Source organism: Cyrtonyx montezumae, unplaced genomic scaffold (assembly GCF_038088225.1).
Source record: "Cyrtonyx montezumae isolate F1298 unplaced genomic scaffold, pur_monq_1.0 scaffold_26, whole genome shotgun sequence".
Taxonomy (NCBI): Eukaryota; Metazoa; Chordata; class Aves; order Galliformes; family Odontophoridae; genus Cyrtonyx; species Cyrtonyx montezumae.
Window position 1 is genome coordinate 2,287,195 of NW_027072003.1, and position 13,265 is coordinate 2,300,459.

The window sequence follows — 13,265 nt, forward strand, 5'->3', positions numbered from 1 at the left end:
ACCAACTCAGAAACAAAAATCATGCCTAACAGCTCCTTGCACTTCCTTTTCTTCTTCTTCTTATTTTTTCCTCCTGTTTCACTCATCTGGGAGGATGTGAGGACATCTGCACAACTCCTGCAGGTAAAATCCACTCTTCCACACAGACCCTTCTGAGGAAAAAAAACCTGCAATGAATTCCTGGTCAGCAGTTACTGAGAGCACATCAGATGTACCTATCCCCACAGCTCCTGTTTCCGTGGGCCACGTGCCTTAGGGATCTCCTCCGAATCATTGGTTCAGCACAGAAGACATCAGTTTTAGTCTCTCTTAAAAGGCTGACGTCCATATTCTTGCTTTATAAAGACATAAGGACCCTGAGATGTGGCAGTCTGGCCGGAGTGTGGGCAAAGCTTAACTAAATATGTATTGAAAACCTAATCTAGGAAAAAAAAAAAGAAGTTGAATTTGAGCCCTGTTTCAGTGCCAGTGCTTGTGGCAGCCCTTTAAATAGTCCTACAGTTCACCTCCCTTCTCCTTTTAGAGTGGCAGAGTCTAATTACAGGGAAGGGAAAGCAGTAAAAGAAGTGCTAGGCTGCTGAGCAGTCAGTCAGCTCGTGCTGTCACAGCGGGGCGTTATCTGGGGGGCTGCAAACTTCTGCACAGATGTCACAAGTGAGAATTCCAGGTAGGTCTGAAAGCAGAGCAGGGCAGGGGATGCCACGGGGCAGGACCGTCAGCTGATGGGCTCTGAGATTCGGGTGCTGTGCTGTCTTTGCCGTCCAGGGATGCAGCTTGGGGTCTGGGAGCGTTTTCCTTCCTGCTTGGAGGCATTCTTGGATAGTGCAGCAAAATCATGGTTGTGTTGTTCTGCTCATAGTGGGGAAAAGAACTGTTAGCCCTCCTGCACTAACCTGATATAAAATCATTGTAGAAGGGATGAAAGGGATTTCAGGAGTCTTTAGTCAATCTGAGTGCACTTAGAAGATGTGGAGTGCTGCAGTGCAGAGGGTGGGAATGCGAGCTGGGCAGTGCTGGTCAGCCAAGCCTTGCAGGGAAGTGCTGTTACTGAACCTGGTGAACCCAAGCACCTAATGGGTCTGATGAGAGCACGTTCAGAATTGCAGAGCTCTGTTGTGCCACAGATATGTCCCAGTAAGTGAAGCTGGTACTGTAGCCTGGACCTGTGACATCAATGGGAGTTTGACCTTCGTGTGTGTATTTTTTAGCCACGAAAGAAATGGAAGATCAAAGTAGGCATTTCTGGGATACTTGGTCTGCAAATGAATACGTGGGGTTCAAATGCCAGGACTGGAAGCATTTGAACTGCAAATGTAGGCTGGATTTCGGAAAGTCAGCCGCTGGTGACTGCAAAGCCAGAGAGCCCCAGTGTGAATTTTCTGGATCACATAGCAAAGGTATAAGCAGCATCCTCAGAGTGCTGGTGCCGCCCTGAAAGCCCAGAAGTGAAGATCTGTGGAGCTGTGATGTCTCAGCTATCTGATTCTGGTAGCGAATAAGTGGAGATGTGACAACAGGTGGCAGGAGACTGGGAGGGAAACTTAATATTAATTGAGACTGCCATCCATCCTGATCTTCACTGGGGATGGTGAGTCACAGACAGACGAACAAACAATAGTGAAGGAGCCTCAGTACTCCAAGCCACTGAATTTTATTTTATTTTGTTTTATTGTTCAGGCTGGAGAATGCTCTTTGTCCATCTTAACTTTTTTTTTCCACGTTTTTCTGCATCCCTAACCCCGAACACAGGTGTAGGGGAAGACCTCTGAGGACAGCAGGGTCCTGTTAGGTAACCAGGTATCCTGTAGGTGCTTTCAGTGCTGATTGAGGTGATGTAGGTTCCAGAAAGTGCTCTTCCCCTGGGATAGGTGTAGGTAAATCTAGAGCTTCCTGCGAGGCAAACCTGAGCTCTGGGAGAGCCTCTGGGATCTGTAAGGAGCTTTGTTTATGCACGTACTGCTCAAGCTATAGCACAGAGTATGAACACTGAATGTACATCTTCCTAATGTTAGAAGTGACAAGTACTTCCTTCTGTAAGTACAGCACCTTGCCTAAGCTTGTACTTCACAACTGCTTTTTAATCACGAGCGTGACAATAAGGCAAAAAGGTTCCGAGTTTTGGAGGGCTGATCCACCTCTGTTTTTGTTCTGTTTCTGTTTCATCTCAAGCAGCAGAAGTTAAACGTGAGTATGGGTGCATTTTCCTACCCGCTGTCCCGTGTCACTGCCCAGGCATGATGGTTGAAGCAGACTGCAGTAACATGGCAATGTTTCAGCAGCTCAAGCAGATGCTGTTTCTCAGCAGTGCCAGTTGTGCCCTCCTGCTTTACAGAACGGTTTCAGACTTTTTGGTCCTTGGATCCAGGAAGCTGCTTTTGGCATAATGTTGTCCTAGTGTCCTCAAGCTCCTGTTTAGAGGAATACTTTTCTCTGAAGAGGACGAAAATCATTCTGCAGTTTCCCTGGTGCCCATTCACACCTTGGATTTTGTCTCTAAACAGAGATCCAACCTAAAATACTTCAGTGGGCAACTCATGCCGCTGAAACGCTGTTTCTGTGACACTGCACTGCTGAGAAATGGATCTGGTGCTACAATCTTCCCATGTGTTTACAGCTCAGCACAGGTTCCTTTGATTTATCAAATAACAGCAGAGAAAGAAAGCCCCGTGTGGTGCTTCCCAATTAACCTGCTGCCAGGACCTTGGAACTGTAAACTCAGGGATTTGCTGTTGGTTTTTATTTTATTTTTTTCCCATAAGACCCATGAGAGCAGAAGCTGTCTAGCTTCAGTGCTGACAATCGCTTCTAGGGCTAGCACACTTCTGTCATGCACGTCAGCCCTTCCTGCCCTGGTCCTCATCTGCTGACCACGATGTCCTGGAAGATGTGTCAGTGGTGTGGTCCCACGGAGCCAGCTTCCAGCATCGATACTCACCATGCTTCACACTGAAACCTGCTCAATTAGTTCATATGCTGCTATGCAAATGTACATCTCGAGATGTTCCCAGAAGAGTTCTTGTTTTATGGTGTTTTGCTGGCAGCATAAATGCTTTTAAGGACCCTCTTCCTCCTGCTCCCTAGAATTCCAGCCAACCTTATGCCCAAGAGGACTTCTGTATGTTGGTTGGTACTTCTGCATGCAGCATCCTGGCTGTGACAGGCTGAGGAATCTAGGCCACAGGATGGTTTCCTAGCTAGGAGCTATTCTGCTACATTGTGATGGCAGAAATTGTTTTGGCTGCTGGCTTTGTCTGTCTCCATGTCCACCTGCCTTCATCCTGCCTGGATGCCTTGTGAAGCAAGTGGGTCTGGGCCTTCCTAGAGCTGTAAGGGCTCTTCCAGTTTCCCTCTTCTATCTCCTAAGTGCCCTTCCCGAGATCTTGCTTCTTTCTGAGCTGTTTTGTGCTACTTGCACATTTTTCCTTTTCCATTAGGCTGGGGATGCTTAGATACCCCAGCAGCCCACAGTGTGGGCTCCTCGTCCCTGTTAGGAGGGCATTCAGCGTCTTCCAAGCAGGGTGAAAGTGTTTTAAGGACATGAGAGCTGAGCTCTAAGCTGACTGCAGGAGGCATCTTTCTGTGGGGTGGCTGGGAGTTAGGAACCCACCTCACCCTGTGCCTGCTCTTTCTCCTTGCAGAGATGGATGAGGCCACGCGCTCCTTCGCAGAGAAGGTCTTTGCCTCAGAGGTAAAAGATGAAGCAACCAGGCAAGAGATCTCCCCCTTCGATGTGGAAGAGATCTGCCCCATTTCACGCCATGAAATGAGAACACACATGATGCTTCAGGAGAGTTCCTCCGCAACAGAAAAGCGGTGAGCAACAGCCAGGGTGGGGGAGGAAGAGGAGAGGGGCAGTGTCAGCTCGTGCCCAGCCACAGGTGGAAGAGAAGGAAGGGATCTTTAACTAAAAGATCCGTGAATAACAGATCAGCACACCCAAACCTGGTTACATCCTCGGTAATCCTAGAGCATCTGTCAGGTGCTACTTGGTTCCCTTTCCAAGTGTTTCTTCCACTGTTGGGCAGAGAAACCCTTTTGTCCTCATCACTGTCACTGCAACGGCCACAAATCTCTTGGAGAGGGAGACCTGGACACCTCTCTGGAAAGGGGAAACCTCCAGAGACAGTGCCTGAAAGTCCGTGGCTACTTTCATGTGCTGTGCCCTCTACTCTTGGCAGTGTCAGAAAGCAACAGGGGGATTACTGATGTTGCACACAGCTGGAAGGTGGCTGGTAGATGCCCCAGCCCTGTGTGCAGCCAAGGAGCTGGGGCTGCTTGCCTGAGGCTTTCCTTCCTGGCAGGAGGAAGCGCATGCTCAGCCTGAAGGCAATTGCACTGGCAGTCCCTTTGGGTCACAAATCTACGACAGGATTGTCCACTATCGATGAGGTCATCTCTTCCTCCCCCCATTACCAAACAGTGCCTGACTTCCAGAGAGTACAGATCACGGGGGATTATGCCTCTGGGGTAGGTACCTGCATGGCCATTCAACTTCCCCATGCTGACTGCATGACATCCAGTCCCTGCCTGTCCCTCATGAGTGCCCACTGTCACAGGAGTCCAGGCACAGAGTGTGGGGGTACTTTGTGCCTTCCAGCTCTATGTGTATCTCATAAGCATCTGATGATGTTCCTTCTGCATCCCCGGAGGATCCTGAGCTGAATTCCTTAACAGGATTCTCAGTGCTGCGTGCTTCCCATGGGATTCTCTGCACATGGCAGAGGGGAGGGCACGGAAGGGGAGAGCAATGCTCATCCTGCTGCAGCCTGCTCCTGCTGCACACAGCTGTGTCTGCCTGAGACCCGTGCACACAATGCAGAACTGAGCACAGATGGAGGTTGTGAGGGGACTGCTGGATGTCCAAACCCTACTGCTCAAGCACAGACATCTGTTAGCACACCCTGTGCAAATTCTTCTTTCTCCTCCGGTCTTCCACACCCCCCTCCGCTGTATCTGTGCTGTTTGTGAGATACTGCTGGCAGATCTGCTGCCGGGGTGCTCAGCCTGGAATTCTATAGCAGAGGAGCAATGAGGGGAAACTGAAACTCCAACCAGCGTGCAGCAGGCACATTCCTTCTGCCATGGCTGTGCTTAGCTGCAACTGATGCTGATATTCTGTCATGCTGCCCCAGTCTGGCCAGTCAGCACTGCCCAGAACACTTGTCTGTGCAGTAAATCAAATTCTTGACGTATTGGGCTGCTATATGCTGCTCACTTTCAGTCTGGGCTCCAAAAATAGCTTCTTCTGCCCAAGCCTAGGTTCCATTTTGGTTCCAACTACAGCATGAGGTGAAGAATGTAAGGGGGTGGCAGCTAAAATTCATTTGTTGTAGCATGAAGAACCTCCCTTTGCCATGTCAGGGACTTGGCCCACCATCCCTTCTTTGCCCTGCTCAGGCAGAACAGTGGAAGGGAGAGGATGATCAAAGATGTATCCTGCTGTAAGCACACTTGCACCCTTTACCACTTGGTGCACCACAGTCTCTCTCAAGCAGCTATATGTTCCAGCTGTGTGGTTACATCAACAGCAACCCTCTTGCAGGTGACAGTTGAAGACTTTGAAGTTGTCTGCAAAGGCCTGTACCGTGCCTTGTGCATCCGGGAGAAGTACATGCAGAAGTCAGTGCAGAGGTTTCCCAGGACCCCATCACAGTACCTGCGTGCTATTGAAGGCGAGGTCTGGAGGGCAAGTGACACTGGCCCAGGTATGGTGAAGCACCTGCAGAGTTTTGCCCCCCGACTTCATACTGGGACAGGAAGGTGTCAGAGAAGAGCTACACAGTGCTCCATGGGGAGATTTTCTGCCCAGGACTCTTCACTGTTGGTGCTGGGGCTGTGCCTATCCTCTGCTGGGGATGGAGGAGTGTGGCAGGCTTGTGGGGTTTTGGCTGACAGCCAGAGCCCCATCATATTCTCCCTTTGGTCCAGTGTTCACCCCGCCAGTGAAGGATGGACAGGATCCCTTTGAAACTGGGAATCTCCCCGAGGACCTGGGATACCACGTCCAGATGAAGGATGGGATAGTTTACATCTATGGTGACAAGGCAGCAGCTGGAAGAAATGAGCCAAAGGACCTGCCTTACCCCTGCCTCGAGCATTTTGTTGACGACATGAACTTCCTTTTGGCCCTGATTGCACAGGGACCTGTGTAAGTGTTTGGATCAGCACTGCTGCATGCAGTTGAACTGGTACTGCTTCAGCAGGCAGAGGGAGGACCAGGACAGAGCCACGGCTGCCCCTTCTTCCTGAAAGGAGGGAGAGATCTGCTCAGGTCCAGCCCAGAGTCTGGAAACCCAAACGGGAAACTTCTCCCAGCTCCGCACCCTTTTGGCAGGGGGCTTGGTGGGGCAGTGTTGAGGGATAACCTCAGAATCCCACCTGGCCATACCAACAGCCTGCTGGCTACTTAAGTGTCCTCTGTCCTTCTCAGCCATGTTGGCTGGGGTCTTGAGCAAAGTCAGCACTGAAGGGTTGAAGACATCTCTTGCAGGTATGCTCCTACCTGGCAAGGCCTTCCTGCAGAGCTCTGTGATACAGTCAGAAGCAGCACCACGGGAGGCAGGCCAAGGCAGTGTGAGCTCCTCCACTTCAGGTGGAAGCTCAACCCCCCATGCAATTGACTTGCTATGACCAGTCACTCTTCTGCCCTTTTTCCAGTAAGACCTATACTCATCGACGCCTAAAGTTCCTCTCATACAAGTTCCAAGTGCATGAAATGCTAAATGAGATGGAGGAGATGAAAGAGTTGAAGAACAACCCCCATCGGGATTTCTACAACTGCCGTAAGGTAAATGGCAAAGCTCACAGCCCAGTAACCCTGCAGCTGAGCTCTCTTGGTGACCGCTCCTCCCTGAGACACGTGGATATTGGGGTCAAGGTTTGGGACACCTGCGCTGTCCCAGCTAGTGGGATGGCACTGACAAGGGTGTGTTTATGAAGCTCATCTGTGGGGCTGGCCATGCTCCTCACACAACTTGGGTTCAGCTAAGGGATTTGTGGTGGTACCCGAGCACCCCCATCTTGATGCTGGAGTCGCTTTGCCTTCTCAGGTGGATACACACATCCATGCTGCAGCCTGCATGAACCAGAAGCACCTTCTGCGTTTCATCAAGAAGTCATACCGTGTGGATGCTGATCGTGTAGTCTACGATGCCAAGGGTGAAAAGCTCACTCTGAAACAGCTTTTTCAGAAGCTCAACCTGCACCCATACGACTTGACCGTGGATTCCCTGGATGTCCATGCTGTAAGTGCTAGGGCACACATTGTGCATGCTGACGTTCATGGTAGGGCACAGCAGCTCCTGACTTTCCCATTCTGGCTTCTGTGGATCAGTCTCTGCCCAGCTGGTATGCTTGGGCTCAGCATGTGCTTACAGGATTTGTCCCTCATCATCTCTGCTCCAGGGGCGGCAGACGTTTCAGCGCTTTGACAAATTCAATGCCAAGTACAACCCCGTGGGTGCTAGTGAACTGCGTGACCTCTACCTGAAGACAGAAAACACTATCAATGGTGAATACTTTGCTACCATCATCAAGGTATGAATACAGCAGAGGAGAAAGACGTGGGGCTACAGCACACAGCATAGAGGGTACCTGCGTGTTGTGTGTTTTCTTGGTTCCTAGGAGGTTGGCTCTGATCTGGAGGATGCCAAGTACCAGCATGCAGAGCCTCGCCTCTCAATCTATGGGCGATCAGCTGAGGAGTGGCCCAAGCTTGCCAGCTGGTTCAACAGACACCGGGTCTACTCCCCCAATATGAAGTGGATGATCCAAGTACCCAGGATTTAGTATGTGCTGTAGTTCTCAGAGAGCACTGTGCCTTACAGTGTGCTGTACCTCAATCTTAACCCAGAAGGAATTGTGGGAACAGTGAGCCATGTTCCTCTGACAGTGATTAATCTTTGCATCTGTCCGCAGTGATGTGTTCAGATCTCGGAATTTCCTCCCACACTTTGGGAAGATGTTGGAAAATATCTTTGTTCCTGTGTTTGAGGCAACTGTCAATCCTCAGGCCCACAAAGAGCTGAGTGTCTTTCTACGCCACGTGAGTGTCACTTAATGGTGTCGTCAGGGTCTGGTGAGCCCTGGATGTTCCTGTTTGCGCACAAGAAATAGGACATCAGCTCTGTCTGACACAGAAAATGTCATCAGTGGGACTGTGGCTATTCTGCCATTTTCTGGAAAATGATGTGTGTCAGAAGTGCTGAAAGGGGGGGGGGTTGGTCACCCTGAGCTGGGCTGCTATGAGGCTGTGAGAAATGCTGTCCCCTTACCTCCCAGATAACTGGCTTGGTATGAGCTTTCTTTCAACCCCTGGACAGAGCCTAGGGGTCCATGGGGAGTAAGGTCTGCAACCTTGCCTGACTCTTCCCTGGGTAGGGCAGGGGTTGTGGACTACAGCCAAGGTACGGTCAGCTGCAGTGGGGCAAAGTGAGGCAGCCTACCTGGGTGTGACAATGTGGGGAGCCTTGAGATGCAGCTTCTTTTGTTACTTTGTCAAGCAGATCACTGGCTTTGACAGCGTGGATGACGAATCCAAGCACAGCGGACACATGTTCTCCACTAAAAGTCCAAAGCCAGAGCAGTGGACTTCTGCAAAGAATCCATCCTATACCTACTACGTATACTACATGTATGCCAACATCCTGGTGCTTAACAACCTGCGCAGGTGAGGCCCTGGGTCTGCTGAGGGACCTGCCCGACGGGCTGGTAGAAGTCAGCAGGGCTCCTTCTTGCTCTGCCACTAGTGTGGTTTGGGGCATCTTGCATTTCCCAACACTCCTCAATAGGAAGTGTGATCAAATGGGGTGAAAACTTTAGGATTGCAGAGATGCATCTATTGTATGCAGAGGGGAGGAAAGAGTACATGTTAGGTCAAGCTGGATTCTTGGGGGACACACTGGTAGGGCTGAGCTGGATCCGAAGCAGGAGGATCTTGCATCATATGCCATCTAACCCTACTGCTTACCTGCTATGAGTCTTCCTTCTGTGTGTTTAGGCAGCGTGGTATGAACACGTTCCTCTTCCGTCCACACTGTGGGGAAGCTGGGGCCATCACACACCTGCTTGCAGCCTTCATGACAGCAGATAACATCTCCCATGGTCTCAACCTCAAGAAGGTGAGCAGAGTAGTGTGCCACAGAGCAGTGAAGTAACAGAGAAAGAGAACACGCTCACAGCTGACCTCTGCTGTGGCTGATAGTTAATCATGCCTCTGCCTCAGCCTTACACAAACAGCCTGGTTTATGTCAAATATGTGATTCCCTGGGTTTCCCCAGGCATGTCTGTGACTGCTGTATTCACATTTCCAAAGGGTTTAGCATCACAGACCTATCATTTTTATAAATATGTCTCATTGGAGTTGAAGTCTGGATGACTTCAGACCTCAACTCGCTTGATCCCTCGTGCTCCATGCGGGCCCTGGAGAACTGCTGCATTGCCTACACAGCTCATGAGTGCTGTGCATTGGATTTCCTGGCTGTGGAACTGGGTGGATCTGAGTTGTGAGCCTGAAGAGGTGGAGGTCACGGCAGCTTTATCCCTAAATCTGGTCATTCTTCTCTCCGTTGCAGAGTCCAGTGCTGCAGTATCTGTACTTCCTTGCCCAAATTCCCATCGCTATGTCCCCCCTCAGCAACAACAGCCTCTTCCTGGAGTACGCAAAGAACCCACTGCTTGACTTCCACCAGAAGGGCCTTATGGTGTCCCTTTCTACAGATGACCCCATGCAGTTCCATTACACCAAGGTGCCGTGTGAGCTGTGTGGGCCCCGTTAGTCACGGGAGCCGGCAGCAGTGGCTGAGGGCGTGCTGGGCACAGCTGTGGGCTGTGCAGGCAGAAGCTGCCGGCTTCTCATGCAGCCTTTGGCTACAGGAGCCCCTGATGGAGGAGTACGCCATCGCTGCCCAGGTCTTCAAACTCAGCACCTGTGACATGTGTGAGATCGCCAGGAACAGCGTGCTGCAGTGCGGGCTGTCCCACGAGGTGGGTGCCTGGGGAGGGCCGGGCAGCGGAGCAGGGCCCTGGGCACCTCTCCTCTGCACCGCGGTGGGTGCTGCCGGCGGGACCCCGTGAGAACCTGTGCCCCTGTCCTTGCACGGCAGGAGAAAGCCAAGTTCCTGGGTGAAAACTACCAGGAGGAGGGGCCCCAAGGCAACGACCTCCGGAAGACCAACGTGGCTCAGATCCGCATGGCCTATCGCTACGAGACGTGGTGTTACGAGCTCAACCTCATCGCTGAGGGCCTCAAAGCCGAGTAGGAGTCCGGGCCGACCCCTGGGCGCGGCTCTGCCTGCCGCCGTGCTCGGCTCCTGCGGACAGCAGCGGGACGCGGGCTCGGGGTGCTGAGCCGGGCAGTAAAAGCGCATCTCTGAGCTGCTCCGTGCGCCTGCGGGGCGGGGAGGGGCGGGGAGGAGAGGGGAGGAGAGGGGAGGGGCGGCACAGCACTGCACAGCGTTGCACAGCGTTGCACAGCACTGCACAGCACTGTACAGCACTGCACAGCACTGCATAGCGCTGCACAGCGCAGCGGGAGCGCCCCCTGAGCGGGGCCGGGCGGGGGTGAGCGCGGGCAGCGGCGGACGGAGCGCCGCGGGCGGGGGGGGGTGGAGGTTTTGGGCGGGAAGGGGGTGGGGTGCGCGGTGCTGCCATGGGGTGGGACGGGGTGGGACGGGACTGCCGCGCGGAGCGTTGGTGAGGGCTTCGAGCGAGGCCGCGGGCTGCCCAGCTCCGAGCGGAGAGCACGAGCCCCGCGGCCGCCTGTGCCGCTGTCAGCGCTGCCGGGCACGGCGCGTCCCGGAGCGGCGGCCATCGGTCCGGGGTTGGTGATGAAGCGTGGGGAGAGCGTTGCCCGCGACGGGAAGGGGTGGGGACGGGCGAACGAGTCCCGGGAGGACGGGGCGTCCGCCGCAGCACCGCGCTGCATCAGCCGTCACCGGGCGCGTTTTACCGCTGCCCGTCGGGCCGATATTTCAGGGAGCGTTCGCTGTTCGCGCTGAGGACCGCTGGCAGCCGCGGGAGGCGGCCCCGCAGGAGCCCTTCGCACGGCCGTGCCGGGGCTGGCGGTTCCGCGGGGGTTGGGTGCTGCGGTGGCGGCAGTGTCCCGTCCAGGCCCGGGGCCCACGCTCCCCGGGGTCGCGGTGCTCCCTCCGTGTCGCTCTGAGCTGTCCCTGCGGGCTCGCAGGCGGCTCGGGGAGCTGCCCGCTGTCCGAGCACTCACACAGTGCAAACTTCAGCGGGGGGAGGGTGTGCTGAGCAGAGAAACGGACCCTGAATGGCTCGCGGAGAGGCTGCCCCCCAAAATACGTCTGGTGCTGCGGGTTACGGGTTGCCTAGGGGAGAGGTAAGTGCACAGCGTGTCTGGGGAGGTCAGGAAGTGGAATTTCGTCCCTTCAGAGTCAGCCAAAGCTTTCTTGTCCCTACAGAAGTTGTAGGACACACGAGGTCAGACTTAACCTCCTTTTGCCATCACCTCTGTGGCCAGGTGTCAGGTCAGATGGGACTCCGTTCCACATCGTGAAGCAGAAGGTTTGAATGAGTTAATCAGCAGAGTTGCTTCGGATGGAAATGGAAATGACTAAGCACACCACATTCCTGAAGCATGACTTGCTTTGATACAAAATCTGCTTGTTTGGTGCTGCCCATGCCTTTCAGACATCTGAGTGACACAGTTTTGTTCAGAAGAGCTTCAGGTTTGTTCTGGAGCTGAACAGAATGAGAGTAGCTGAAAGGTCTAGGAGTCCTTCCTGCTGTACTGGCTGTCCCCTCATCCTTCCAGGACAGCTTCCCTAGCCTTCCCAAGACCAGAAGCTGCCTTGTATTGGGCTACCAACACAGGAGGCTTAATGGCAAGGAGTTCTGTCATCTCTCACTTGTCTCAAAACTGTGTGTCCCATAAAAAGGAGCAAAAGATTGCTTCAGAACTGCGTGGGCTTGCCAGCTCATTGATTTACTCGTTCTCATGTCTGTTGTACAGCAGGATAAGGTAAGGTGCTGTGCTCGTGTCTTTGCTTAGTTATTTAGCTGCCAGCATGATGTGTTGAGGGGAGTTGCAGGGTCCCACAGCGGGTGCACTTGATGTCAGCTCTCAAGGGTGCTTTATTCTCGAGCAGCACTGGCAGCACTTCTCTCCTTCAGTACGTATTTTCAGGAAGCTGAGCAGTCTTCAGACTATACAGAACATGCTTAGTACACTCTCTGGCTTTTAGAATTGTAAGAGGAGTAAGGGCTGCCTGTCGTGTTGTAAACGTGCCTCATCCATCTGCTTTGAATAAAGATGTGGAAGCTTGTTTTGACCCTCTCAGATCCATGCTGTCTTTCTTACGGGGAGAAGTGTGTGCTATTTCTGCCATGCTTTGCTTGTGGCTATTGCTTTCAATGAATTAGTTCAGTATTTTTGGCTACACTATGCAGCTGTGCTGTAGGAATGACAGATTTGATTTTTGTGGAAGTACTAGAAAGTGAATTGATGCTGCTTAAGGTGTTAGGAAGGAGACATCTAAAGGAATTTTAGTGGGTAGGGATGGTGATAGGAGGATGGTTGGACTAGATGATCTTGTAGGTCCTTTCCAACCTAATGTATCTCTGAATCTATAAATCTATGAATCTAGGAAGGAGACACTGAAAGTCAGGTTAATCCGTAAGAAGAATGGTGGGGTGGTCTGTGATGTACGGGTGCTGACTGCCTGACTCAGGTATCTCTGCTGGTTGTGTGTCTCTAAGCTACGTGCTGGCCTGTCTCAGGTTGTGTCTGGGGCTGTCTGGCATGGGTCAGACCACTCCAGATTCCTCCTTCTTCACTAAACGTCAGCCTGCACTGCTGGCCCTGGCTCATGCAATGAGCTTAGGTTGAATGCCTATATCCTGATAGCAGCCAGCTGCCTGGCAAGCCTGTGCAGGTGAAGAGCTGCATTCTTCTCCTTGGAGGATGGGTTATTTTGGAAGACAGTTCAGCACAGCAGCTGCTGGAGCAGCACTTTGCAGGAGAGCGTGAGGTGCTTTGAACTTGTGTTCTGTTGCCTTCATTTAAGATGAACCAGGATGTTTCTACCTGTATGTGGTAATGCAAAGATCAGTGACATGCCTTGGAAAGACCTTTGCTGTTGGACTCGGAGCAACGTGGCTCCTAAGGTGGCTGAAGGGAGGAGGCTGTTTCCCATCTCTTCTAATCTGGCTTTTCCCATTGGAGCCCATGCATCCTGGCTTGCCTGTGCTTTAGGTCCTCGGGAGTGGCCCAGAGTACTGTTTCCCTAGTTGTTCCAGTGGCA

General features: G+C 52.6%; 1 protein-coding gene across 2 annotated transcripts; it reads left to right on the forward strand.

Annotated features, from left to right (window-relative positions):
• The first annotated feature begins 556 nt into the window (after positions 1–556).
• On the forward strand, positions 557–10,273 carry AMPD1 (adenosine monophosphate deaminase 1). Of its 2 annotated transcripts, none has more exons than XM_065740284.1 (15): positions 557–667; positions 3,639–3,813; positions 4,302–4,467; positions 5,543–5,705; positions 5,929–6,148; positions 6,658–6,787; positions 7,050–7,244; positions 7,405–7,536; positions 7,624–7,787; positions 7,918–8,044; positions 8,505–8,668; positions 8,999–9,119; positions 9,573–9,746; positions 9,874–9,984; positions 10,104–10,273. In XM_065740284.1, the coding sequence occupies exons 1-15, from the start codon at positions 646–648 to the stop codon at positions 10,257–10,259; spliced, it is 2,220 nt and encodes a 739-aa protein (XP_065596356.1). In that variant the 5' UTR covers positions 557–645; the 3' UTR covers positions 10,260–10,273. The 2 variants fall into 2 exon arrangements, with proteins under 2 accessions (XP_065596356.1, XP_065596358.1); XM_065740286.1 differs by having other exon boundaries at positions 4,305–4,467.
• The last annotated feature ends 2,992 nt before the right edge of the window (positions 10,274–13,265 follow it).